The 27511-nt window shown below is 36.8% G+C and overlaps 1 protein-coding gene across 1 annotated transcript in view; it reads right to left on the bottom strand.

The window, feature by feature from the left end:
• Nucleotides 1-27511, bottom strand: part of LRMDA (leucine rich melanocyte differentiation associated) — a 642594-nt gene that overhangs the window by 92305 nt on the left and 522778 nt on the right. The window contains exon 6 of the mRNA XM_009897634.2: nucleotides 4821-4905. Coding sequence (XP_009895936.1) covers nucleotides 4821-4905 — 85 coding nt within the window. The remainder of the gene's footprint in view (nucleotides 1-4820; nucleotides 4906-27511) is intronic.

Genomic DNA, 27511 nt, shown 5'->3' with positions numbered 1-27511 from the left:
AAATAAAGACTTTGTGTATTAACATTTATTATTAAGAAGTGCATGTCAATATGATAATTTTACTTCAGAAAGTTTAAAGTATTATCTGAAAAGTCTAGACCAAATTCTTGAAGAAGCAATAGACATTATTAGTTGCAAGTGAACCCAAGAATGTTTCTTTCCAAAGTATAAACAGGTTGAGCAAACTGAGGTAGAACAGGTAAATCCCTGGAGGATAATTTGGGGCTTTCATACATCACCACTATTATGTTATTCCCTCTAGCTCTCTAAAAAACTCTACCTTTTCCTTCAACACTGTTTTGATCACAGAAAAAGCAAAAAAAAACCCCAACCAACCAACAACAAAAAAAAACACACTAAACCAACAGATCAAGTTTAGGTGTCCCTCTAACAGATTATATGCCTACAGGCTTTTGCTTGCTTAGGAATGTGAACATTTCCAAAGATCTTCATTCCAAAGAGAAAAACAAAATTGTAGAAGATGACTCTCTTTGCCTTTGTTCAAAAATGCTTTACAAAATCAACTTCAGAGGGTTAATAGAAAGCTTACAAATAGTTTGTCCCTGGATTTCTGGGCATTGCTTCTGAATGCAGTTTATGACTTTCAAACTCAGATTAGACCATTTCAGAAAATAAAATGCCTGTCAATTGATTCAAACATATTGGTAGAATAAATAACAATTTTTCATTTGGGTGTTCATAATTCAAATATAAAATGTCTGTGTATACCATAACACTTGGATAATTAACTTAATAAACACCAAAACAGGACAGTAGAATTGTTCAGGAAGTTCTTACAAGCCAGATAGATGGGAACTATTAAACTGTGGCATAAGTCCAAGCTAAAGCTCTAAAAACTACTTACATAAATACAGGCTTAGTTCTTAATGGAAACTGCTGCTTCTTCCTTTTACCAGAAAGCTACGGGGCAGACTTACCACTGTTTTTTCCCAGAAACAGGAACACAAGCAGAGGAGTCATTTGTAAAATGTTACTGGAAACCAAATGGCTGTGGCAAATGAATAGGTTTTCAAGTAAAACAGGTAATAGACAATGTTACAAAATATCTGTCTAAACAAAGGGCATCCTGCACATTTTTCTATATGGGAAAACCAGATTTTCATGATAGCCATGATTTAGTAATATTACTTCTCAAGAGATATGATGATAAACTACTATTTTCTCCAACAATTGGAAAGCACTGTTCTTTCTAGAGGCAATTTGAGTTTGAATGCTTACACATAACAAAGGGCCTTCCTTACCAAAGATACCATTATGAAAAGGGAATACACAAACTCAAGGGATGGGGAATGGGGAGAGTTATTCCACATATCAAGCAAATAGCCCTTAAAACTCACGTATTACAATTTCAAAATTTCCTAACATAGTTGAAGTTGATGGCAACCCACCACACAAAAGAATTAAAAGTTCTATTTTAAGACTTTATATATACAGTTAATAAATTGTCGATAAGGAACAGAAGCATACCTGGACCATACACACAAGCCACTAAAGAAACAGGACACAACATTTTTGGAGCAAGTTTCTAGTAAAACGTGCTACACTTCATTAATTTTGTGTATTGGGAGCATGACCATTTCTATTTAAAAACAACAATATGTAGCTGGTATTTTTTTCTTAAAGATATATCTGGGGAAGTAGAAAGAAAGGTGGGGCCCATTTTACTTCCCCCCCCTCCCCCATCAGAAAAAGAATAAAAAACAAAAACTAGAATAATACAAGCAACAGAATTTTAAAATAAATGAAGCATGCTGTATGACAGGAGAATATGTCTTTAAACCAGTTTGTTTTATCAGAGTAAGACTACTGTACACATTTCATACAAGCAAACCCCTGCTGACCAAAATTATATAAGACAAAATACAAAATGCTGGTTTAACAAAGACCAAGGGAAAATCCTTAGGAGTTTGAGATTGTCGACTTGGAATCAAACCAAAAGTAAAGCTAGTTATAAAATTACCTAATTGGACAGCAATTTGAGGTCATGAGGAATCAAGTCATGTTGCTGTTTAGGTACCCAAAACCTGCATAGAAGGCCAATACATTTTCTGCTAACAAATCTGTACAGTGTGACCAACTAATGGTTCAACCTAAAAAAGCTAGTCTAAGCAACAGACTAATTTAAGGCAAAGCAACTTTTCCAAGATAGCACATATCCAATATTTACTGCTGTCTTCATGTATATACTCAAGCATTGTAATACTTGATATAATATTTACAGTGATTATTCCATACCACTCCATGCTGATGCCTCACTGGGTTCTGAAAGTGAGAGGGAGATTTTTGCAATTCCTGAGTATCATCTATACAAAATACAGAGTCAATCTAAAAAACCTAGATACTGTCTGCAAATCATATGCTGTATGCATGGACATGATGACTATATGAAGCATTGTGTAATACATGCAGAATTCCATGCTTGTGCTCTCCCTGCAAATTCATAGCTAAATAGTGTGAGAAACACCCAAATTAAATTACCGTTGAGACACATTGCTCCTGCTCCCCCTTCCAATCCCCCCAAAATCAGTTTACAGCTGTACCAAACCATTTGCCAGACTTTCAGATTCTGGTAAACAAGTTTCTCCAGGGACAAATATGAGCACTTGCAAACTCAAAGCATTCTTCTTTCTAGTTGGCATTGAAAACTGCCAATATTCACATAGTCAACAGCTGATTCAATTATTTTTGACAATGTTGAAAGCATTTAGCAAAGAAAAAGGATATCCAGAACCTAAAAGAGCATGTTTAAGTGAAGATTTTTCTATTGAGTCCAATTAGTCCTTTATGGGCTTATAAACTTTGAGATTTTCCATTGTGCAAAAGGAGTTGATTGAATTAATGGGCCCTGCCAGCAGGTTGTTCCAGGCTTTATTTACAAAAGCTGGAATTTTGGAAAAATTTCTTGCAAATATATTATATATATACACATACATAAAAACTTATTGGATCATGCTAAAAATGCCTTATTTAGGGCAAATTTTACCCTTTTTTCCCCCTGGATGACACTCCTCTCCATTCACTTTATTTATAACTGTGCTTAATCACCAAGGAAATTTTCAGCACGTTTAGCATATGAAGCAGAGTATTTCTCGGAAGAGCAAAGACACAAGTAATAAAGAACCATTTGAACAGCTAAGGGTAAAAAGCTGATAACTCTGGGAATATAATTTTCCACTTTCATAGTAAGGGAGCTGAATTCTCAAACCTAGTGAAAACTAGTACTTAGAACCTGGTAAGCTCCAGCTCTGAAAAGATATGGACATGTCCCCTGTGGACATGTCTGCAACAAGACTAGAGCCACACAATTACTTTATTGCAAGAGAAGTCAATCAATAATGCAGCCACACAAGTTTTGATGCTTAATACAACTGGCATTTGTTTTGCAAAGTCAGATTCCCAAATCAGCCATGAAGCCACACTTCTAATTCACTATCATCTAAACAAACACATCTGAGTATGCCTGGCTTTTAATCATACTTCTTATGTATTTTTATAGAACTTACACAATTTACAATATTCTGTCAATTTATTTGTTGTCTTATTAGACCCTAGCCATTTAATTCAATACCAGAAATCCAACCACAAAGCAAATATGCCTACCTGAAAACCAAAGCCAAAGCACACATCTTGGGAAGGATGGGAGGGTGGAGGAGGGAGGACCATTAAAAAGTACCAGTCACTACATGAACTCAGCATTAGAACACAACACAACTACAGCACATTTCAGGTCACTTTCCACTACATCATTTCAATTTATACCAAGATCAGGATGTAGATTCACTCCCATCTTTAATCCTGGCACAGCTGTGATAGAGGCTGCAACAAATTAAAGTCTAATCAGTCCTCACCCTTCCCACTTGAATCACAGACCCTTGCTCAGTTTCACTGCCTGCCTGATTCATTCAGAAGGTTTCAGGTAATAAGGCATTCTACTAACACTGCCTCAAACCTCTGAAGGGCTGCAGAATTTGACACACACTAAAACTAAGCTACCATCAATTCATAAATCCAAGACTTTGATTCCAGTATCCTATACAAAATCTACCTCTGCACAAATGGTTTACATGATCAACATGGAATCAATGTCTAATGTGGTAAATAAATAAAAGTGTTACTGCTCTGGCTTTAAACTGACAAATACTGCAAGCTCTACAAATTTCTCCATTGTAGAACAAAGGTTAAAAAGTTTGGAATGTACCCTTCCTGACTGCTTCACTTTTTCACTGGTTGTCTGAACTTTTTTGCTCCATAGATATGCAGAAGGAATTTAAGAATTTGCCCAAGGTGCTTTTTAAGTTCTAAGGTTTGGTGAAGAAGGAAATTGAACACCGATCCACTTGTAATGTTGAAAAACAGAGAATAATCCATTTTTATTGCAATGAAAATGTGCTAACATATCAAAATTACATCCCTGTAATTGTTAAACTGCCAAAAAGCTCTCTCTTTACAAATATTAGAAATTTCACAAATTCTCTCAAAATTACTGATGCTGCATATAATCATCTACTTAGCTATATTGAACTACTCTAATTTTGTTTCATTTTTCTCTCATACACAAAAAAATATCCCTGAATGTTATTATCCATAGACTTATTTGCTTTCCCAGTAGACTACATTTAAATTCTACTCAATATGAGTTAAAATCTGTAGTCTTGACAGGTATGGCTTTCTCATCTAGTGCTTGAAAGGCACAATGTTCTCTGTAAAGTGTCAGTGTAGCAGTAACTAATATTGGGAAGGCCTTACAGCAAAACTGACTGCTCTCTAGTGCTTCTTAACAACACAAGTTTGGTTCTTACCTCTGTGGTTGGTGAGGTCTCTGGATCCTGAAGGCAGAGGTGTATAGTGCATCACTGGAGAGACAGAGGCAGCATCACTGGAGGCCTGTGTGATAAAACAAGTATCATCAACACTGTGACTCGAAGCCAGTGATTACACAAAGAAGACACAGCTGCAAGAGGAAGGAGTTCTATGATGTGGTTACAGGTGCAGAGAGTCACCTGCCATGGGGGATTAATTTGTTTTTGTTAAGGCTGCCTGTAATCCTGCAAGGAAGTTCTATTCACATTAGTTTGTACAACGATATTAGGCATCATTGCTAAAATAATATCCTCATTCAGCTCATGGTTTCAAAAATTTACTGTCTTTATCAGAAAATCTTTGTGCTATGATAAAAATGTTCCTCTTGGCAAAACAAATATTTACCTGAAGGAAGTGAGCGTGTGTAAGATGATGTGGACACATCATCTCTGCATATAAGGAGACAGAAAATAGGAAGCTGAGCTAAGATACCATGCTTTTCCAAACTTAGAAAAACCTGATTCTGCTGTTCTGTGTGCTAAGTGAAGGGATCATGAACTCATGATAAATTACTAAAAGGAATCTTTATCAGTAGCTATCTTCTCTGCAGGTTCTCCCCTCAAGATATATAGTCTTATAACCTACAAAAGTCTGTCAAAGGAATCCACCTCAACCTTATTCCTTATTTTGCAGTTAATCTTATCCTCAAAATTTATACATTTAAAAAATTTAAATTAATTCAAACTAGGTTTTCAATGCCTGGCTAAGATGAAAGTGTAAAGCGGGACTGTAATATTTTGAAGAAGAAAAACCTTAAATTCCAATTAAAATCTTAATTTCCAGCATAACAGTGGGAATCCACAAGAATGAATATTAATCATGGTAATAGTTTGTTAAAGGCTGTAACTTAGAAAATAATTTTTGTGATAGCTGTTGGACTCCTAGATGACAGTATATTAAAATGTCAAGAGTAAGTAACTGAGTTGATTAGTATACTAAGATTTTGCTGTTGGAGACCAACTGTCATTTTCTATGTCAAACCATAATTATAGTCCTCTTTTTATCCTTACCAAAAATCAGGTCATATAACATGAAGACACATGAAGTGTCAAAAGAAACATCTTAAAAGAGACAGGTTTGCCTAAATGGCAAGGACGGACCTTACCAAATGGGAATAAAAATCCAGAAAATTCTGCCACCCCTGACTCACAAGTGATAATATATTCTTCTCAGGGTATCTTCTTTTCAGAGATGTAATGCTATAGATACAACTCTTGCCTTCAACTAGAGTGACTAATACTTTGATTTTAGTGAACAGTAAACATGCAGCTCAATCTGCCCGGCACTATGAAGTACTGGAAATCTTCCCTCTGGTGACCAGGGCACACAATATCTCAGAGGATGAGACAGATGCTGCTAACACCCAGCAATATGACATCTCAAATGAAATCCAAGAATATGCATCTGTTCACAACTGTTTCCTTTGAGCCAAGTTGTTCTGGATAAGACAAGAATTAAAATTTAACCTAAGACTTCATCTCTGTAAATCACTCCAAAAGCTGGAGGAATAAGTGCTCTCTTACTGTACACTCTAGATGTTATCTGCCTATTCAACAGTACTTATTTGGGACTGTGATAATAGTGAAGGTTTCTCTTTGGTACTTTTAATCTCAGTTTAGACTGTTGACAGCTTGATGATAGCTTTTCCTAAAATTACTGGAAGAGACTCTGCCTTTTCAGCAATATAATACTGAGTGAGCAAAATTCAAGAGCTTCTAAAAAGGATATTGGAGTGAAGGGGCAATTTAGCTTTATTTCCCATTTTAGGAAAAGCAAGAACAGGAGGGTTTGTTTATTGGTATTTTGCTGTTATTTTATGTACAGCATATAATTCCCTGTCAAATACAGAACAGTTCTCATTATCTTTGAGCTAAGCATTCAGTTAAGAGTAACTTTAATTCTATGAAATACCATCCAGGTTTAAGATTGTTTTGCACAAACACTGGCTGGAATTCTGAATCATGTTTCTGAGTGAGCCTGTGCACCAGCCAAAAGACAACCATTTGTTTACCCTACCACAAACTGACATTCGGCCCTGAGCTGTTTTCCGAAGAGATTTGTATAGACTGTATTACTCTTAATATTCACAGGAATATTTTGACAGTGACAACATTGACATGTGACAGTTATGTCTTCAAGTTCTGGTGACATATGCATCAGAAGTTCTTGTTGCAGTGGAAGATAACTACAAATAGCTTTGAGGGAAGCTGGTTAAAATGCGTTGTAGATTCAGTTTTGTAGAAACAGGTTACCAAATAGATCTGCAAAGAAATTTTAACAGTATTATTACAGGAGAAGCTTGTTTCCTTGCAAGCATTAAATGCCATCCAGATTTTGCAGCATATTATAATAAAAGATATGAAAATTACAAAGCAAATAAAGTTAGACCTCTCACAGCCTAGGTTAGGCACATAACCACACATTTGCTCAATTGAGTTATCTGTCTTCATATTGACCTGTACCTTTTGTCCGAGCTAAGAATTGTTGTATTTTATACTAAATAGATGGTTTGTAAAAGAGTAACATATTTCAAACCATGTAGATCAAAATTACTGAAGAGGTAGAAGTAGCAGTAGAAAAAAGCCTTAACCAACCAAAAAAACCCCACCCCAAAATCAATAAAAAACCCAACCCAAAAACCTTAACTTTGAATAATTAAACAATGATAACTGTTTAAGAAATGGTACCTTGTCTTGATGGGTAAGATGTGGCATAATATTAGGTTATATTTGCTATAATGGACTATCATTAATACCTGTTGACAGTTGATATTCTTCTATTTGTGTCTCACAGCTTGTATTTCTCTTCTCATACTGACCCTCATTCCTAAGACATGCTACAAATTCTTTACACACCTACATAGAGCCGCCATTCATGGTTATGCCTGACAAATTTTACAATACAGGAAGAACAGCAGCATGCTGGCATGTGCCCGACCAGAGCTTCATGGATACATGACACAATTATGGAAATACGTGGTAAGCAAAACTGTTTCAACAGACAAGTAGATATGGAAGATTTAATTCCAAAATATTTTCAGAGGATGTCACAGAGAGAAATCTCAGTTTGATCAAGACATCCAAAAGAGAAACGGTAGAGTGCAGAATTAGATGTGGTAACAAAAATCAAAATAATTAAAATATTATTTATAACGGAGCTTAAGACAGAGACTAAAGATTCTATTGTATCTGTTACCTTAGAAAGATTTTAAGCATTTGGGATTTCTCCTTTGCAACACGTTTCTCATCTAGTATGGGAATATCTCAAATCTCCAGCATTTCACAGTGTGACTTTTGTTTTTTTTCTTTTCCAGTTCACTGATGAAAATGCTAATTTCTTGGGGACAGCATGGTACTCGTTCTCTAAGTCTGACCTACAATTATCAAGAATTCTTATGTTCTATGATACTATTGTTTATTTTCATTCATCACAATTTTAACACTTGTCAAAGTCATCTAGTAAGGTCACAGAGAAATGACCTTAGTAATTTGAAAGCTTGTTGCTTTTCATTTGGTGATTTACATTTAAATAAAGATGGAAAACAATATTGTGACATTGCAGTGATCTGCCCAATGGTTTATATCACATTGTTGGGTACAAAACTTGCATTTGGTATAAAGTGCGACTTATTTTCAAATATTTTTAATGTACCCACAGGAAAACTGCAATAAGGAATGAAGAAAATCACTATGTTACACATTTTATAAACTGACAAAAATATTTCTCCAGAAAGATATTAATGGAACAATCTGTGGTATAGTTCCAACTTAAAGGATCAAGTCATGCTTGCTTTTGAAAAACTTTTATGTAAACACTAACATTTTCCTGATAAACTTATTCTGTTTCAAATGCACTCAGTGCTTAAATGTAACCATACTTCAACCAATACATGTATTACTATAATTTAAACAAATGTCTGCATAAACACCGTACTGCTGCAAGTGCACACCGCTGGCTCATGTTGAGCTTCTTATCTACCCTTTTCTTCAGGGGTTCTCTCAAGCCAGTCACTGCCCAGCCTATATTGGTACCTGCGATTGCCCCGACCCAGATGTAGGACCTTGCATTTGGTCTTGTTGAACCTCATGAGGTTGTCATGGGCCCACCTCTCCAGCCTGTTAAGGTCCCTCTGGATGGATCCCTTCCTTCCAGCATGCCTGCTGTACCACACAGCTTGGTGTCATCAGCAGACTTGCTGAGGGTGCACTCAATGCCACTGTCCATGTTGCCAAACAAGACTGGTCCCAGTACTGATCCCTGAGGGACTCCACTTGTCACTGGCCTCCACTTAGACATGGACCCATTGACAGCCACCCTTTGGGTGTGGCCCTCAAGCCAGTTCTGTATCCACTGAATGGTGCATCCATCAAAACCATTCTGCACCAGCTTGGAGACCAGGATGTTGTGCAGGACAGCGTTGAAGGCTTTGCTCAGGTCCAGGTAAATGACGTCAGTGGCTCGGCCTACATCTATTAATGTTGTGACCTTGTCATAGAAGGCCACCAGGTTTGTCAGGCAAGATTTGCCCTTGATGAAGCTGTGATGATTATACCCATTCACCTCTTCTTTATTCTTCTGCCTCAGCAGTGACTCCAGGAGGATCTGCTCCATGATCTTAGCAGGTAAGATGGTATTGGCTATTTTTGCCTCAATCTCATGTCTTATGCTGTGCTTCTCATATTTTGCTGAATGTCACAAAGATCTGAATTAGTTTCTTTCATCAGCCATTTTTAGAAAAAATGAAAGTAGTAAATTAACCAGTCCTAATAAAGAAAATAAACACGATCTGAATACTCTGAACTAATAAGTCACTAAAAATTATTTTATAGAAGTATTTACTTTAAAAGTGCTTGTTAGGAAATTGGAGGGAGTCTTTTTCCCAAGGGTTGGGTGGGGTTTTTTTGTTGTGTTTGTTTGTTTTTCTTATCAATAATAAGAGAACTCATGATACAACAAAGGAAATTAAGGGCAGGTATTGGAAGCATAGAAGATTCTTTTTGGCTTTATGCTTCTTTTCTCTACTAATGTAAGTCTGTGGAACATAACTTTAAGTATGATGTGGAAGTGAGGCATGGTTTTGTAGCATGAAACACAAAGTAAAGCATGAAGGGAAAAGAAACCAAACAACAATGTAGTATTTAAAAGACAATTAAGTCAGTCACACACTGGCAACTGGCTCTGAAGAGTCTGGGAATCTAATTAAACTAAAGAAAAGTTTCATTTGTTTAATTCTCAAATTTCTCTTTTCAAGGAATGAAACCTCCCTGTATTTGCATGGTACTAGTAAGGGAACATACAGTGTAGTATCAGGATATACTGCACATCTGCTGCATCAAAACAAATTTGTAGAGACCAATAGTTCAAAAATACAAATGGTCTGCTATTTTTGGCAACCACACATGCTCCATCAAACACTTTCAGCTGCTATGAAGGAAGTAAAAGGGAGACTGTAGTTCATACAAGCCAATCCTCTTTGAATTGCGGTTTATGAAACAGAAAAATGTAAATTACTCTACTTTCCAAATTAAATCTTTCTGCTAGATATTTCCTTTTTTTTTTTTTATTTCTAAACATAAGAACAAACAAAACATTACCTAAAACTTATACCTATGTTAGCATAAAATAGTGCAACCCATGTCTGACATTTTAAAATGTAATGAAGAGCACAAGTGTTTCAGCTGTAACCAAAAGAGTGACTTCGAACTCACCAAATATTTATTGTGGACATTTTAGCAGCATATTTTCATATGTGATGCCATTAATAGAGTAGGCCAAATTATTGTACTATTATGACAACAAGAATTCTATATTTTGGATGCTTTTCCAATTAGAATAACATTTAACAAGAGAAGTTGAGACAATTTTGCTTATTTAACAGAAGCAGTGACCATAGGAAGATTGAAGGCATTTGAGAATACATTTCCCTTATTCTCATATATGAGAGATTATAATTTCTCCCTTGAATTTACTTTACCTTTTGGGTTTCATTTAATGTTAAATTGCAAGGTTGAAAGCAGGGTGCAACAGGATCAAAAATGTAAATGAACATTAGATAATTCTTATGCATTTAGGCTTAATTGAGTGTAATCGATACGTCTGGTGTGCAGCCAGATTCAACTATTGTGACAAGCACCTAATGTATGGACATTATTTTTGGACTACTGAATGCCAGAAAATAATGAGCTGGCATTCAGCTTTGGTGAATCAGACCTTGACTTTTCATCTAAGAGCAGTTTTGAATTATTACTGAAGATAAGGTGTAAATGTGCAAGGGAATTTTATCCATGTTTCTCCCATGAATCATAAATGAGGAAAAAAATTACAGTCTAAATTGCACTTAAAAGGAATAAAGTCTTTTCATGTCATACATGATTTATCAAAATGATCTCATTTTAAGAGTACTGTGGTGTATCTTGATTAATAACATTAGTAAGCATGATGAATGGTCTCTTTAATGGTAACACAGAATTTATTGGCAAAACCCCTACTTCTACCAAAAAGGATGGGAAGTAAAGCTCATAGAAGCTAGTCACTTGCAGGAAAGTTTAAGCAAATTCTCTTCCATGTATTTTGCATTAGGCATGTTTGAAAGTTCTTAATTTGAGTTTATTATCAGATACATTTTGAAAACATGTAACAGGTTTTCTCAAATGCAGCACCTCTATGCACTACAAAAATCACTTTGTAGCTCCCTCCAAAGCAAGCTGAACTCTGTATGTACTGTAAGAGAATGTAGTGTATTAAGGTCTTTCATGAACATCAGCCTCATCCCCTTATGACCCTTTTCAATATCCTCTTCATTTTACTTTAATATCCTAAATGCTTCCCTTCTCCCATTACCCATCTTCCTCCTCCCCCCTCCTCTCTCTCTCTTTTTTTAAGCCTGCTCCAGCCTGCCCTAACTAATTTCCTTTTGGGCTGACAGATCAGAGGCCTTCCAACCACTGTTCCTTTTAGACCTGTGAAGCCCTCCTCGTAATCCTGCTGCTTGTCCACAATTAATCTTTCCAGTTGCCACATTATTAACACTACCACCCACAGACAGAGGATGCCTGAGCACGGCTGGACACTCACTCCCCACTGGAGCATCAAAGTTGTCAATCACACACTAGTCAGAAAGTTGCCTGCTGTCAACATCAGAGGTTTTCATCCTCTCCTACTCGCTGATCAAACATTTTTCTTCAGAAGATTAATTCCAAGTCCCCACCCATTTCCTCCCATATCCTCTTTCCCTTTTAGGTTTACTCAATGATCCATCTTCTGTATGGAAAGGGAAGTAGTGTATAATAGAAATCCTTTCAAAACAAAAGTTCAGCAAAAGTAAATTTAAATCCCAGCTGTTATCAACTTCTTCCCCCACCGAGCAAGTTAAACACCTTAAAGAGCTTGGATTAGACGTAGTCGCAAATGCCTTTCTTTGATCAAAGGCTCCAAGACTTTACACAAATATAATCACAAGGCAATGACTGTATCTAAGGAGGCTGAATTGATTTGTTCTACTGTAACACAGAGCATACAAAAACACCCGTTAGGTTTTTTGACTTCCAAGACCATTATTTTTCAACTCATATCACTTAAAAGCCAAGAATTGTAGCATCTTCTCTGAATTCTTTTTTCAAGCTAGGCAGGTAAAATCTGATTTCTTATTGCATGGTATTTGTCTTGTCTTTTTTTTTTTTTTAAATATCGTATCTTAGCTACCTACACCTTAAAGCATGTAAAAGACATCACTATTACCACCTCTCCCTGATCATATGGCAGATTCTAATATTTTCATTTGTGATGCGTTAAACCTGACTATTGTTCAAGTGGCTCAATATTTTTCATTTTGGAAGATAACAGAGTCTGTCCCTAACGAAGCACTTAAACGTTCTAGCAACACAACAGTGAGTGAAAAGAATAGTCATTAATACAATCCAACAGGCAATCTATTCACTGTAAAACTTCATGCTAGATTTTAAAATAAGAATAAGTCCATTGAAAAATCACAATAGAATATAAATGCAAAGATGCTAAATCATACTCATCCCTAAAATAGATTTTTGTCTTGTAAAGCAAACCACAAAAGAACTTCTAGGTGCTAGCAGATGCTAACCTTTTTCTAAGTTCCCACTTCACCAACACCCAAATGAAAATTAGTGCATTTCACTCTTTGCCCAGCAGGTCTGAAGGAGTGCGAGAATAATACTGAGTTTCTAGATATTGCAACTTCAAATTTTTGCCAATCTGAGACGTACAGATCTCAAAAATCAAAGCCAGAATCAGCAAGGTAAATCACCTTTTTTTTTCTTGGGGGAGGGGAGAAGGAAATTTCATTGTTACATAAAGTAAATCAGTAACATAATATCAATGACAATCAGAGGAATGCAGAACTGAACATACATTTCACTGACCATATATAATTGTTTGCAATGTTAGAGGGTTTACTTTCCTATTCATTGTGGTGCACACAGCTTGCTTTATTTTTCAGAAGCATGGACAACACTGCATAAACACAACTCTAAAAATTTTAAGATAACAGTAGTTTAATGACTGTCATTGAGTTGCATTGATCTCTTTGCTTAATAGACAGAGTTAAGAAATGGGAAGGTTAAAAGTGCTTTCAAGGCATCTTCATTCTGTCATGTGGGAATAAAACTGAATTGCAGCTAAAACCTCTTGTCACACTATTTAGTTAGCAGAAGGGGGTGCTGTAGTGTAACCTATTTAAAATGCAAATAGAGTAACTTTTGTAATGGCAGATTAAAACTAGCATTTTATTCACTTGGCATACCCATAGCGTACTGAATGCTGGGATCAGGCTTGTCACTGCACACCACAGGTTATTAATAGAGCTCAGAATAATATTCCTAAATGTGCAAGTTAAAAGCAAATAAACAAACATGGATTTATCAGCAGTATTTGTTCTCTAGGAGAAATCAGCAAGGCCTGCCTTACACTGCACATTTGTTTACCCACAATCACTGAGGCTCCATTTTATTTTATTTTTTTAAGTACTTGATTGACAGCCACTTACCACAGCCGGAAGCTCTGGGATATGAGTTCTATAACATTAAGATTCTAGAGAAAAAAAATCATTTTCAATTTGGGCAAATAAATCTCCGAAAAAAAAAGACACACAGGAAAGAGTCTATGGTGCACAACTCCTGCTTTCTAACAGGCCTTTCTGTACTCTCATGAACTACCAGCACAAGTGAAAACACAAAGCCAAAGGCTTCAGCAGAACCAAATCAACACATTGTGCTATGCTTTACACTTCATTTTCCTATAGTGTCAGGTGTTAGGACAGGAAAGCGAGCTTCCCATCTATATTCAAGCCAGATCCTCTGTTCTTCATCTCAATCTCTCAGAGATTCATCAAAAATGCGATTTAATTACATCTCCACCCCCTCCTCCCCCCTCCCAAAAAGAGTGTAAACATGACTCCTTTTTATCTCCTGATACATCTGGACAAGTAGACAATGTGCTAAAACAAAATAAATCTGCCCTGACAGTCACATCAAAGGGTTCAGCTAGGGGCTTGCAGCTACTTAAGGCACAGGAATGTTGTTGCTAAGCATCGCTCTACAACCTATCAGTCCCTTAAAGAAGAGCTTTTTTCTTTTAGAGGGAGATGAGGAAAGCTGGAGAGTGGGAACCAGACTGCAAAAGGAGATTGGGGATTTTGGAGGATTTTGAAGCTTAAAGTGAATTGTGTGAAGAAAAAGGGGTTTGTTTTGTTTTGCCTCTTGACATACAGTCTACATTTGAGGGGAAGGGGGAAGTAGGGGAGGAAGGAGGGGTTAAAACCTGTTGATGAAACATCTTCTGAATTTTCCCCTTGGATAAAACCAAGCAAAGTCTTTGATATCCTTTTTCAAATCCCTGTACTTACTGCAGATTCAAAATAGAAATATTGTGACCAAAAGCAATAGAGCCAGGATATCAAGGCTGTTAAAAGCATATTGCAAAATGCATCCTATACCCCCTTTTTTTGTCAAGCATTTGATACATACGTGTGCATTCCTAAATACACAAAATCAAGAACAATGGCCATATCTAATAAACATGCTTTACTGAGAAAGGAAACTTTTGGTATGTATGCTTACAACACAATTTGATGGTTGATTTACTCGTAAAAACTATTCCCTTGAGAGAGAAGCCTTCACTGAAATCATCAGGCTTGTACAATGTTCGCTGTATGACTTAATTTGCACATTTAGTGCTCAAAACTCCAAATGAAGCCGAAGGACTATAAAACTACATGAAAATCAGACCACGGAACTATACGAATTATAAACATAGATGTGATGAAATGGACATCTAAAAATTCAAATTATGTTCTCTTTTCACAGAAGTAGAAATATATCCATGAGATATGTACAATCCAGCCAGGAAAGTATGAAACAATTAGTTTCAAAGCTTAATTATCCTGAAGGTAAACTAAAAAAAAACAACCCAGTAGTTTGGTTACAGCACCACTGCTGAAACCATCAGTAACAGATCACACGTCTTTGGCTTTTAAAAGCAGACTAAATGTTTTTAAAATTGTCTTTCCTTTTTAAGAATTAAACAAAGAAAATGTGAAATGGACTCATTCTACATGCAGAGTAACTATCAAGAACATGAAGAATTACTGAGCCCATGATATTGCATAAATAAATAACACTTAGCATTATCTTCAGCACTATCATATTTATTAAACAGTGACTGAGGACTGCAGTAACCATTTTTATTGTCCCATATAGCTCTTATTTTCTAATTAAACAGAAGGTTATTTCCACTGCCAATGCAGCCATTTATCTTATTTGAGCATTACATAATATTTTTTGCCAGCCAAGCCTGACTATAAAGTGTTCTGTGTGGTGAACTGTGGCCCAACTTGCTTTCCTGTTTGGTAATCATAGAAATGGGCCATTTTCTGCTGTGTTAATAAATAAACTTTTTGCAATTTCTCCTAAAACATGATAAAGCTTATACTTTGTCCTACCCTCTAGCTTCAATACAAGGGCAATGAGCTGTATTATTAAAGATATAGGTCAAGCAAACCTGATGATTTCAGTCCTGTTGGGTGCTTTAGAAACTGTTGTCATATTACTGAGATCATTCTGCTGTTCCTAATTATTCCTCTTGGTTGCTTCACATTTCAAGTGATTTCTTTCACACTTATGTCAAAATTTATAAGCTGCTCTGTGTAACAACACTACATTATTTCCTCACTTGTTATGGTAATATAGGACAGAAACTAGGAGAATGCTTTAATCTAGCTGACAAGGATAATGTAGTCTAGAAATATAATAAACTTTGTATTCTACCACAGAGTTGTGATTTTTTTTTTCCCTACCATGAACATTTTATAGAGATAGACATCTTAGAAAAACTAATTGCTACAATAACTTGCATATTCTCTTATCCGAGTCAGAAAAAAATGTATCAGCATTAAAGCATTCACTCCAATAGCTTGTGCATTCTCCTTATTGCCATAATTGCTATTCTGCAACGTTCTGTTGACTGTACTGTAAAACTGCATACTGCCAAAGGAAACTTATTTCCAAGGAATCCGTGCATCACACACACAGAGCAAAACATTTGCAATTAACAGACTGAGCTTCATCAGCACTGTAACACATCCTGGTCTGACTGGCACAAAATGTTACGTCTGTTAAGTAGCTTGAGGCTGGAAAAACATAAAATCAGCTTTATGTGATAGCTTCATGTCCTACAGTGTCTTTTCAAAGATTTCAGAATGTAAGGAAAGCTGCCAGTGGAAAAGGTAGTCTAATCAAAGGTTTGTATTTCAAAACTAGTGTGGGTACTGTTTGCTGTAGAGCTAACCTGTGGAAACATCATTTCCTTCAGAACATTCTAGAGGGTACTAAATGATGTTAGCACCACAAACACAAAAATCCCCAACCAATAAACCAATCAAACCAAAATACAACTCCAGTCAGAAAACATCATGAGAGTAACTGGAATAAGGCATCCATCCTAGTACTTCTAGGGATAATTTTGATTAATTAGCCTCTATATATGTAATGCATATAGCAATGTATATGCAATTTGATTTGCTGTCCAGTGGGGTTATTTCAGAGTATTTTTAGTCATGAGAAAAAATGAAAAAATCGCTAACAGTATTTGTGAAAAAGAGGCCTACTCCCTTATAGTTTTGTGCTGTATCCTCATAGTAATACGAGAACAAGTCCAGCGCGTCAGACTGAGCACTGTTTTATAACGGCAGCCCTTAAAAGGCCATTTTCCAGAGACATGAAAAATAATATTGCAGAATCACAGAATGTCAGAGGTTGGAAGGGACCTCCAGAGATCATTGAGTCCAACCCCCCCTGCCAAAAATAGGATCACCTAGGTTAGTCTGCACAGGAATGAATCCAGGTGGGTTTTGAAAGTCTCCAGAGGAGGAGACTCCACAACCTCTCTGGGCATCCTGTTCCAGTGCTTCATTACTCTCACTGTAAAGAAGTTTCTACTCACGTTGAGGTGAAATCTTCTGTGTTCAAGTTTGTATCCATATTGAATTGAGCATGCTCACAGGAAACAAAGATTAGGTAAGGATAAATCTGGTGTTCCAATTAGAAATACTCACCAAGAACACCATCAGAAAGAAAAGAAAAAAAGAAGAGATACCTGGTTTTGTTTCTGTTCCCACTTCTGCCTTCCTTTACAGAGTTGATGACCTGACTGAAAATCAACTTTGATAGTTTTTGGGGTGTGAAAGTGGGTAGGAAGCAAGAGGCAGAAGTATCCTCTGAAGGAGCTTACATCCAGATCACAACTAGAAGTGAGGCCCTGTCATGCTCTGACAGTTGGCAGGAGGAACTCTTCATGTGTTTATAAAGTGAGCCTTGCCTCTTGTATGACTTCGTTCTCAGACAGAAGACTCAGTATGTATGAAAGGCTCATTTTGCCTCTTCCTTTTGGTTTTTCAATATGTAAAACTGTCTTGAAAGCTGATAATTTTAAAAGTGTGTCTGTGTTCAGATTGGATTTCACAGTGGATAGCCAAACTAAGGCAATGTCATAGCCAATTTTAAGGTTGAGTTCTAATGGAAAGAGCAGTTAGGCCTTATGATGTACACGACATAATACATAGCAAACACCTGAATTGAGAACTATAAATCATGTGATTAAGTAATATAATATGTAAAGCACTTGCTTTGAAAACAGCAGACTGATGGGAATGATTGACCACAGTAAGAGGAATTCATTTTAGGATCTTCACTAATGAAGAGAGATAAGAACTTACAACAAAAGCATTAAAATACCGTGCCCAATGAGCAGTCTCAGATCAGTATATTTATATGGGTTTTAGTGAATCAAAATAAAAGAGAAACAATGGAAGACATTAGATACCACAAAAGGGTAAGACAATTAAATATAGCTGTGGAAAATACGATATAAATGTATTAAAAAGAAAAAACAAAGAGGTAAAACTGGAGTACAAACTGTTGCAGCACAAACGCTTCAGGATTTCTTAACCTGATTTAACTCTAGATTTAACTCTACGTAAATGAATTTCCTACATAAAGTAGTTCAGAGCTGTCTGAGACTTCTTGACCATATTTATAGATAAGAAACACATAACAAAATGGAGATAAGCTCCATTACAATTGACTTTAACAATTTTTATAGTAACTTTTCTCAAGTGTTGTCCGTTTAAACATTTTATTTGTAAGAGACCTTCAACCCGCATGACAGGAGAGAAAAGACAACAGAACAGTTGTTTTATCTCAAAGGTCTTTTTTCAAATTCTCTGTGTGTAATGTTTGAGTTCAGTCTGGCCATGAAATACTGGTAAGTGAGAATTTTGTTTCTCAAGGTGAAGAGTTTAATGGTGTCCTAAAATGTGTTGGGTTCTGTCTCTTTGAGAAGCCTTCTGTTCTCCCACTGAACAAATGTTCTAATTAGTGGTCCCTATCCATAAAATCCAGAAAACACTTGACAACAGCTCTAGAAACTCTTCCTCCAAATTTGCATAACCTCAGGACACACTACTATGCAGAGTTGACAGGAGGGCTTTTTGTCACACAGAGTAACCGCTCACTTATAGGCCTGTTGAACTTTCCTTGGTTTCAGCTGTTACTATGGATGACATGTACTGAGCACTTCCAGTCTTGGCTAAAAATCTGCTATCTATGTATGGTCTGTTGCAGTTCTAGGAAATAGCTCCAATGCCATTAAAATTCTTTTCCTTTCCACCCTTACTGTGTAAACTTCAGTTAGAACAGCTAGTTGTTTTCAGATACACTGCCCATTAAATGGAAGCTCTGGATTTTACTCTTTATGCTACTGTTCATTTGAGGACATACCATTGATGTACTGTTATCAGCTCCTCTTCATGGCCCCTTGGCTACCCAAGATTGAAAAATTTCCTGGAATTTCTCACCGTAACTTATGTCTTCTAAGAACTCACTTGCCTTGTCCTCCTCAGTTTTCTCTTCAGTCTCCCAGCAACTTTCTAGGACACAGTGTCCTAGTAACAGTTGTACCACAAACAAACACAGCAACAATATTAACATTTCTCCTCATGATTGATACCTTAAAGGAGTATCAGATGCCTGTACTAAAACCTAATGACTTTATGTTCTATCTCACTAATAAAAAGGTCATGGAGCACTGGGCAAAGTTCTCATATCCATGAAATCTCTTCACTGGTACTTAATTCACTGAATGTATGCCACACTGAATTTGTATTATTCTACCTTTAAATCAAAATAAAGTATGCTGCATTTGCTTTATTGCATTACAAAGACAAATGTAAGTCAATGCTGCATTTGTGTCTGGAGTACAACCAAGTGCACAAAACAATGACTTAAAATTAATAATCCAGAATTATTTACAGAATCATGGAATCCATTGGGTTGGATGGGACCTTTAAAGGTCATCTAGTCCAACCCTGCTGCAGCAAGCATGAGCATCCCCAACCAGATTAGGTTCTATTGCATTTACATATATGGAGTTACCTTTTTCCTAAATTACTGTTTCTATGTGATCAATAGAGAAGTTTTGAGTTTAAAATTGAGCTGACCAAGCAAATATTTGTCACTGTCTGCAGCTCTTCGTTGGCATTGGCACAGCAGCATTTCTGAAAGTCCTTCCCAGTCCCCCTCAGCTTTGCAATGGTAATAATATCTATGAAATTCTCTTAGCAGACTTTAACACAATCCTGACACAAAATGTTTTTCAGCTCTGTGCTGCCCACAAGACCAGCATAGCATATTCAGATCACTTTCTTCCATTCTGACAAGTGCTTTGAGATCATAGTCCAAATACATCCCTTACATAGAAACAGCAAACATAATACTGCCATGATATCTGTTGGCAGTAACAGTTTGGGGGGAGGAGGAGAAATAAATTCTTTAAGTTGTATCCCCATGAATTTACATAAATTATCTGAATAGCTTGGGTGGGGTTTGGGGTTGTTGCTGGTTTTGGTTTTCTTTTTTCTTAATCTATTAATACAGAAGTGGAAGATGGGGGTTGTGGCAGAAAATTTAATCTGTTACTTTAGAAACAGTATGATTTTATTACTCAGAAATATGTTATTATGGCAATAAAACTGCACTTTTCACTGGAAAATATATGATTAAATTGTGCCTTCGATAACTGTCCCTTCTAATAGTGAATGTTAAATCAAAAAACTGAAGTTAAATCTTCTATTGATTCCAAAGGCAGAAGATTCCATGTTAACAGGATAGGACAACACAGCAGAGTGGAGAAAAAAAATAAAATTAAATGTCCCCAGCAGTTTATGTAGTTACATATACTGAATTTCTAGTTTAAATGTTATTTTGTTTCTTGCAGTGCTGTCATCACAAAGAGTGCCTGAGAAACAGCCAGTTACATAGGAAATAAAATGTCCAGCATTTGCTTCACAAGAGGAGCACTCCACAGATGTTCACATTTTTGCAGTCTCACTTCTATGTGTTTTGGCTAGAGAAGATTGGAAGATATATGTATGTCTCTTGCAGGTAGACACCTTTATGCAAGCATGAAGTGATCTTCATTAATTTCTTTTTGAAACATCAAAGGAATTAAGTTTATTTCTATTAGCATGATCTTGAAACTGTTGTGTCATCTAGCAAATTACTCCCATGCTAATACACAAAGATTTAGGGTAGACTTAGAAGTTCTGCAAGTACATCAGTATAAAGAGAAAAATGACGCATTGTTGCATCATGGTTAAGTTGTTAGCTTGATGAAGACTCTTCCATCCTTTGTCGTATTTTGCTGTCTAAAAAATTAGCACATATTTAAAATTAATTTGTGTCTTACTTTTGCCAAGCTCCTATTTTTCAATTGGCTCTGTGGGTATTGTTTTCTTTTTCCCTATAAAGCATGTCTCTGAAGCTGAACTGTTTAGTGTTCTTCTGTACTAATATTACTTCTGAAAGAAGCTAATGCAAACTCCTTCTCAATCCATTTGTTAGCTTATGGATATAAACTTGACAGAAGAGAAACAACCAACTAATTAATGGTTGCTGTAAACACGGTACTTAATGTACGAATGACTTAACCTCAGATTTCATCTGAGGAGGGAAGAAAAAAACCTGTTTCACATTTTAACATATTTACAAGTTTAGTTTTATTGTAACCACATTCATTCTTTCTAAAATGAAGGGCCACAAATACAGGAACATCAGAAATTCACCTGGAGACATAAAATAATATTTTCCAGCTCAGCTATTTAAAATAAAAATGTAATCAACACATACCACCATTACTACTTGTGCACTACCTCTTTCATCAGGCTCATATTCATTGAGAAAAAGACACACAAAGGTAAAAGAAGCAGACATTTCAGTGAAATGAATACTCATGTACTAGTTTCTCATTTTGTAGAATCCACCTGACTTTTTATTACTACTTGTAATGCTATCATAGAATGGCTTAGGTTGGAAGGGATCCTTCAACTTCCCCACCATGGACACCTCTACCTCTCAACTAGACTCAGATGCTCAAGACCTCATCAAACCTGGCCTTCAATAATCCCAGGAAGCAGGCACCCACAGCTTCCCAGGGCAGCCTATTCCAGAGTCCCACCACCCTCACACTGAAAAAGATCTTCCTACAATCCAGTCTAAACCTACCCTCCTTCAGCTTAAAACCATTTCTTCTTGTCCTATTGCTAGACACCCTCACGAAAGGTCTCTCTCCAGCCTTCCTGTGGGTAGTCTTCAGGTCATCAGCCTCTTCTCCCTTTCTCTCCATTTCCATCTATAGAATAAAGAAGTTGCTTGTTTGTTCTAAAAACTTTTACAGTTTCAGTTAATGAATCTTAAAGGATGATTTTGGATTAAATGGATTTAAAAGGCTTTTTTTTTAAAAGGGTGTAAGCTCTGTATGGCAATTCATAAAAGTAAGGCATACAGAAACCACTTGGACAAGGCTGGAGAGCTCTAAATAGCTTTTGTCCAGCATATAAGTGTATTCTTACATGATATTCTGAACAGAGGTGAGTTTAAACATTTTCCTGAAGAAGGCCTGATGCAACTATCATAGGAGCTAATGCCATTTTGTAGTGTGTATATCCAATGTCTTAGCTTCCAGAGAGATAATTTAGTTCAAGAAATGAGTTGGGTTTTTTTTGCCATGCATTATAGCTTTTAGCTAATATCCTGTTCTTTAGTATATATTTTATAATTTTAAAATTAATTTAGGATTTGAAAAACTTTTTGTAATATCAAGACAAGGATGCCAATACTGTTGGACTCGCAACTTTGAGAAAAATGTATTATTGTGATATTCTGCTCAGCAGGAATGGCATTAAGTGAATTTTTAATGATTTACTAGTTCTGCTTGACTGAGCTTGCACCCTGTAAATGGATCATATGATTACTGATCACAAGTTAAACTGCTTTTGTTTCTTGCATGGCATGTGCTGAGGGTCTGTTGTACAGTACCAGAGGTTCGTGTGCAGCTTTGTGTAAGACAAGGGAAGGTTACATGCAACAGGCAGTTAATGGCTCATACCAGCAAGCCCTCAACTCAAGGGAGCTCATGAGGTTGAATTTTAAAAAGGTAGCTGACCTTGCAGCTGGGAGCTTTAACTGTGGTTTTCCCCATTTATACCTGGATAAGTAAACAGTTACTGAATGCCGAAAGGGCCTGAAAGCACTATTTTAGCCAAAGGCTAATCCTCATTCTTTGTGGATGAAAGGACTCAAAATGAAAACAAAATAAAACAAAAAAGTTCCCTGCTTCAGGTAACACAAAGGCAAAGTTGCAATAAACAATTCCATTAATTTTAAACTTACTCTCCATTTCTAATTAATCCCTCAGCCATTAAAAATACAGAATTCTAAAAGCAATGGAAACATTGCAACCACAGTAAAAAAGATAAATACAGGATAAATCAGAATAGCTCAGAAAGGTGAATTTGGAAAGGATGATGAGTGACCAGCAAACTGCTAGCTCATAGGATGTTAGGGGTTGGAAGGGACCTTTGAAGATCATTGAGTCCAACCCCCCTGCCAGAGCAGGACCATAGAATCTAGCGCAGGTCACACAGGAATGCATCCAGATGGGTCCTGAAAGTCTCCAGAGAAAGAGACTCCACAACCTCTCTGGGGAGCCTGTTGCAGTGCTCTGTGACCCTTAGAGTAAAGAAGTTCCTACTCATGCTGAAATGGAACCTTCAGTGCTGTAGTTTATATCCATTACCCCTTGTCCTAACACTGGGTGCAACCAAAAAGAGCCTGTCTCCTCCCTCTTGACAGTCAGCCCTCAGATATTTATAAAGACTTATTAAATCCCCTCTCAGTCTTCTCTTCTCCACACTAAAAAGCCTCTAAGCCTCTCCTCATAGGGCACATGCTACAGTCCCTTAACCATCCTGGCAGCACTCAGTTGGACTCTCTCCAGCAGATCCTTCTCCCTCTTGAACTGGAGACCCCCAAACTGGATGCAATACTCCAAGGTGAGGTCTCACCAGGGCCGAGTAGAACCTCCCTCGATCTGCTGGGCACACTCCTCTTAATATACCCCAGGATCCCATTGGCCTTCTTGGCCACAAGGGCACATTGCTGACCCATGGATAACTTGTTACATAGCTTGAACATAATAAAAAAGTTCTCCATTCATGTTGCAGAAAGCACAAGTGATATTCAAATATAAGAGACATCATAAGGCTGTGATCTTCAGCCCTATGCATTCACCTCAGGGGATGAATATATATATATGCATCCATATATATATACACACACACACACATATAAATACACATATATCTATCTCCATATATATATATATACTGCTGATGAAAGTAATGAAGAATAACGGATTTCTCTGCCAAGAGTGGCTATTTCACAGTGTAAACAACTGGCACTAGTTCTGTGAGGAAAGTCAAAAGGTTTTAAGGTCAAAACCAAGTTCTGGGCTAAAGACTTCTTACTCATTTTACAGATCATTTCACACGATCTCTAACGTATTTTGTTATTTATTACAATTATTGCCCAGTTTTTTTCCTACAGGGACAGATAAATATATTTTAAGATATATGATAAATAGATGAGGAGGATAAGGAAAGCCAAGAGGCACTCCACAGCATATGTTATCATGGAGGCAAAAATGCACATCTGAGCTCTCAGTTTATTTTCTACCTGAGGGTCCAGGACCTGACATTTGGTGGCTTGCTAATACAAATATGTTGCAAAATCAAAACTTTTGTTCATTCTAAATACAGACACTAAACCTTATAATTTTAAGTTGTTCTCTATTTAGCTGTCAGTGCAGCAACAAGATATCTCTTATCATAAGCCAGTCAGTATCCTGCACTTCTTAAATCAAAATTAGTTTCAGACTTCCATTCATTACTTTTAAAATCTAGCAGACAACAGTACTTCATTTAAATGAAAGAGCACAAACCTGTACTTACTGTGTTCAAATACTGATCATGTAGCCAAATAAAACAGTTCCTTCCTGTCTTTGATGTTGAATATCTGTTTGGAATGAAACTTACAAAGGGAACAACCCATTCTTGGAAAATCTATTATCTGCACCTAACAACATAAGGAACCAAAAACTTGTAATACAAATAATATTATTTCTGTTACTACATTAATAAAAGATAAGTGAGGAGATCCTTGTGCCAGATTTTATAAAATCTACATTGAATATCTTTCTCAAAGGATTTTTAGCTTCAGTAAATTATGATTTCTGTTCTATAAGTTTGTCCTCAATAGTCTAAAACTTTACCACATAATAGGCCTATGAGAGGTTAGAATGAAGAATTCTCCACTGCTTTTCAGCTTGAAGAGAACATCAGTATGTAGTTCAAAACTTTACCTTCACATGCTAGTCTTACCACAGTCAAGCAGGTTTTAGCTGCAAAGATGTTAGAAAATAGAGAATATCTAATGCTTTGTCCCTCCTGTTGAAAAGAAACAGTCTGTTAAAATACTACTGTAAAGAAAGCCTGTTGGGATACTGCTTCTTATTAACATTTACCTGTGTGCTTTATGACCATTGCAAAACAAAAAGCTCTGCAAACACAGGGAGAAGAAGGAACTGTCTTGCAGAAGCATGCCTAGACAAAGCAACATGCTGCCATACCCATGTGTATTAGAAACTGTCTCTCTAGGCATCAAGAACCTGAAAAGATTATATGTTTAACTGATGTTTTGCATCAGATTTAATAGGAATATGCTGGCAAGCCTCAACTAGGTCTGGAAGACTGTGACAGACTGAGCACATACATACAGGATTTGTGGGCATAAGTGTTCTGTGTAAAACAGAACACAACTGGAAATGGAGTCTGCTGTTAAGTAGGAGTTTTATACAAGGGAATGCCTGGTTTCATTCTCTAGGTTGCTACTAAATCATTGACTCATTCTTCTTTCCCTTCTGTAAACAGAGGAATCTAAGGCTTACCTGGCTGTGGTGTTTCTGGATTCCTAACATCCTTGGAAAATGTGTTGGAATTTACCAAGACAGGGGCCATGTAAGTGCTATGCATTGCAGATACCTAATACTTTGGCCTTCCAGACCCACGGGAAGTGTGCTATTTCTTTTGTCATTCAATTAAAAATGAAAATTTACTACTGATTTATAGTAATCAGAAGTAGTGCTTCCAAAGAAATACAACTAAAAGAAGGGGGGGAAAACGCTATTTTCATTACATTACAAAATGTATTAAAAGCCTAACTTTCATTGCTGACTGCTGTAAGTCAGGACACTGGAAGCACATTTATTTTGCATAGAACACATGTTGAACCTTAAGTGGTGTACACTTAAGGTGATAGAGAGCAACAGGAGATATCAGAAGAGGAATTTGAACTGTCAGCCTTTCTTAACATCCCAGGACTTAACTGTCATAAAGAAGCCAAGAAATTAATAAATTTCTAGAAAATGTATCCCATTCAGCAAAGTAAAGAAAAGTAATCATGCTGCCACACTATTTCTCCCATTGGACTTACCAATCTAATACTTTGCAAGAGATCCATCATTCAAGTTTCTTACGCTGAAGGTAACGAATGATGTTAAACAGGCTCACTTCTTGTGTTCTCATGTACTTTTAGGTAACTGGTATCTAAGATGACTTTTGTTAACATTACTTTTGAAACACCTATCAGTCATCTCATTTCTCTATCTGACCAAATATGCACCTGAGAATTTCCACAAAACAAAAGGTCCACTTCAACAGCAGAGAAGAGTGCCACAGTAGTGAACTTAAACAGGGATGATGCCATGTGGAATTCAAGCAGACATAAAGCTTGTAAGAGCATATAAAATGACTTCATTTTTGCATAGCTAATTGCTCTGTTTAGACATGTTTCCCTTAAAAGTAACTGTAATTAGAGGGTCATTCTGAGGAAGAAGCTTTTGAACAGAGAAGATCAAAATTTCACTGTGAAACTTTTCTATAGAACATGAAGGAAAATACAGTAGAAACCACGTAACTGTGGCCATTAAATTAGATCTCTAAGTATGTAAGACACTTAGATTTATAGGGTCCAAGTTTACCAAAGACCAGACAGTTTGAGGCAAAGCTGGAAACCCACTTCTCAAGTATTTCACCTGAATAATGAAATAAGACAAGGAAGGTGCCAATAATTCTAGAAACTAGCTATTCCTTCTCACCCGTTCATTTGCCTAATAGAATAGAATAGACCGGGTTGGAAGAGACCTTCAAGATCATCACGTCCAACCCATCAACCAATCCAACCCACCTAAACAACTAACCCATGGCACCAAGCACCCCATCAAGTCTCCCCCTGAAAACCACCAATGACGGCGACTCCACCACCTCCCCAGGCAGCCCATTCCAATGGGCAATCACTCTGTATAGAACAACTTCCTCACATCCAATCTAAACCTCCCCTGGCGCAGCCTGAGTCTGTGTCCTCTTGTTCTGGTACTGGCTGCCTGGGAGAAGAGACCATCATCCGACTGTCTACAACCTCCCTTCAGGTAGTTGTAGAGAGTGATAAGGTCACCCCTGAGTCTCCTTCTCTCCAGGCTAATCAACCCCAGCTCCCTCAGTCTTTCCTAACAAAAAGTCCAAAAGACAACAAATGGTCACAATTGAGAGTAAGACAATCCACCCACATGTTAAACTTGTTTTCCTCCTTGATGTATCTGTCACACAATGTCCTCGTATTTTAGAGCATCCTCTGGAAAAATAACAGTATAGAAT

The sequence above is a fragment of the Dryobates pubescens genome, chromosome 8 (assembly GCF_014839835.1).
Source record: "Dryobates pubescens isolate bDryPub1 chromosome 8, bDryPub1.pri, whole genome shotgun sequence".
Lineage (NCBI taxonomy): Eukaryota > Metazoa > Chordata > Aves > Piciformes > Picidae > Dryobates > Dryobates pubescens.
This window is presented reverse-complemented; position numbering and strand designations above follow the sequence as displayed.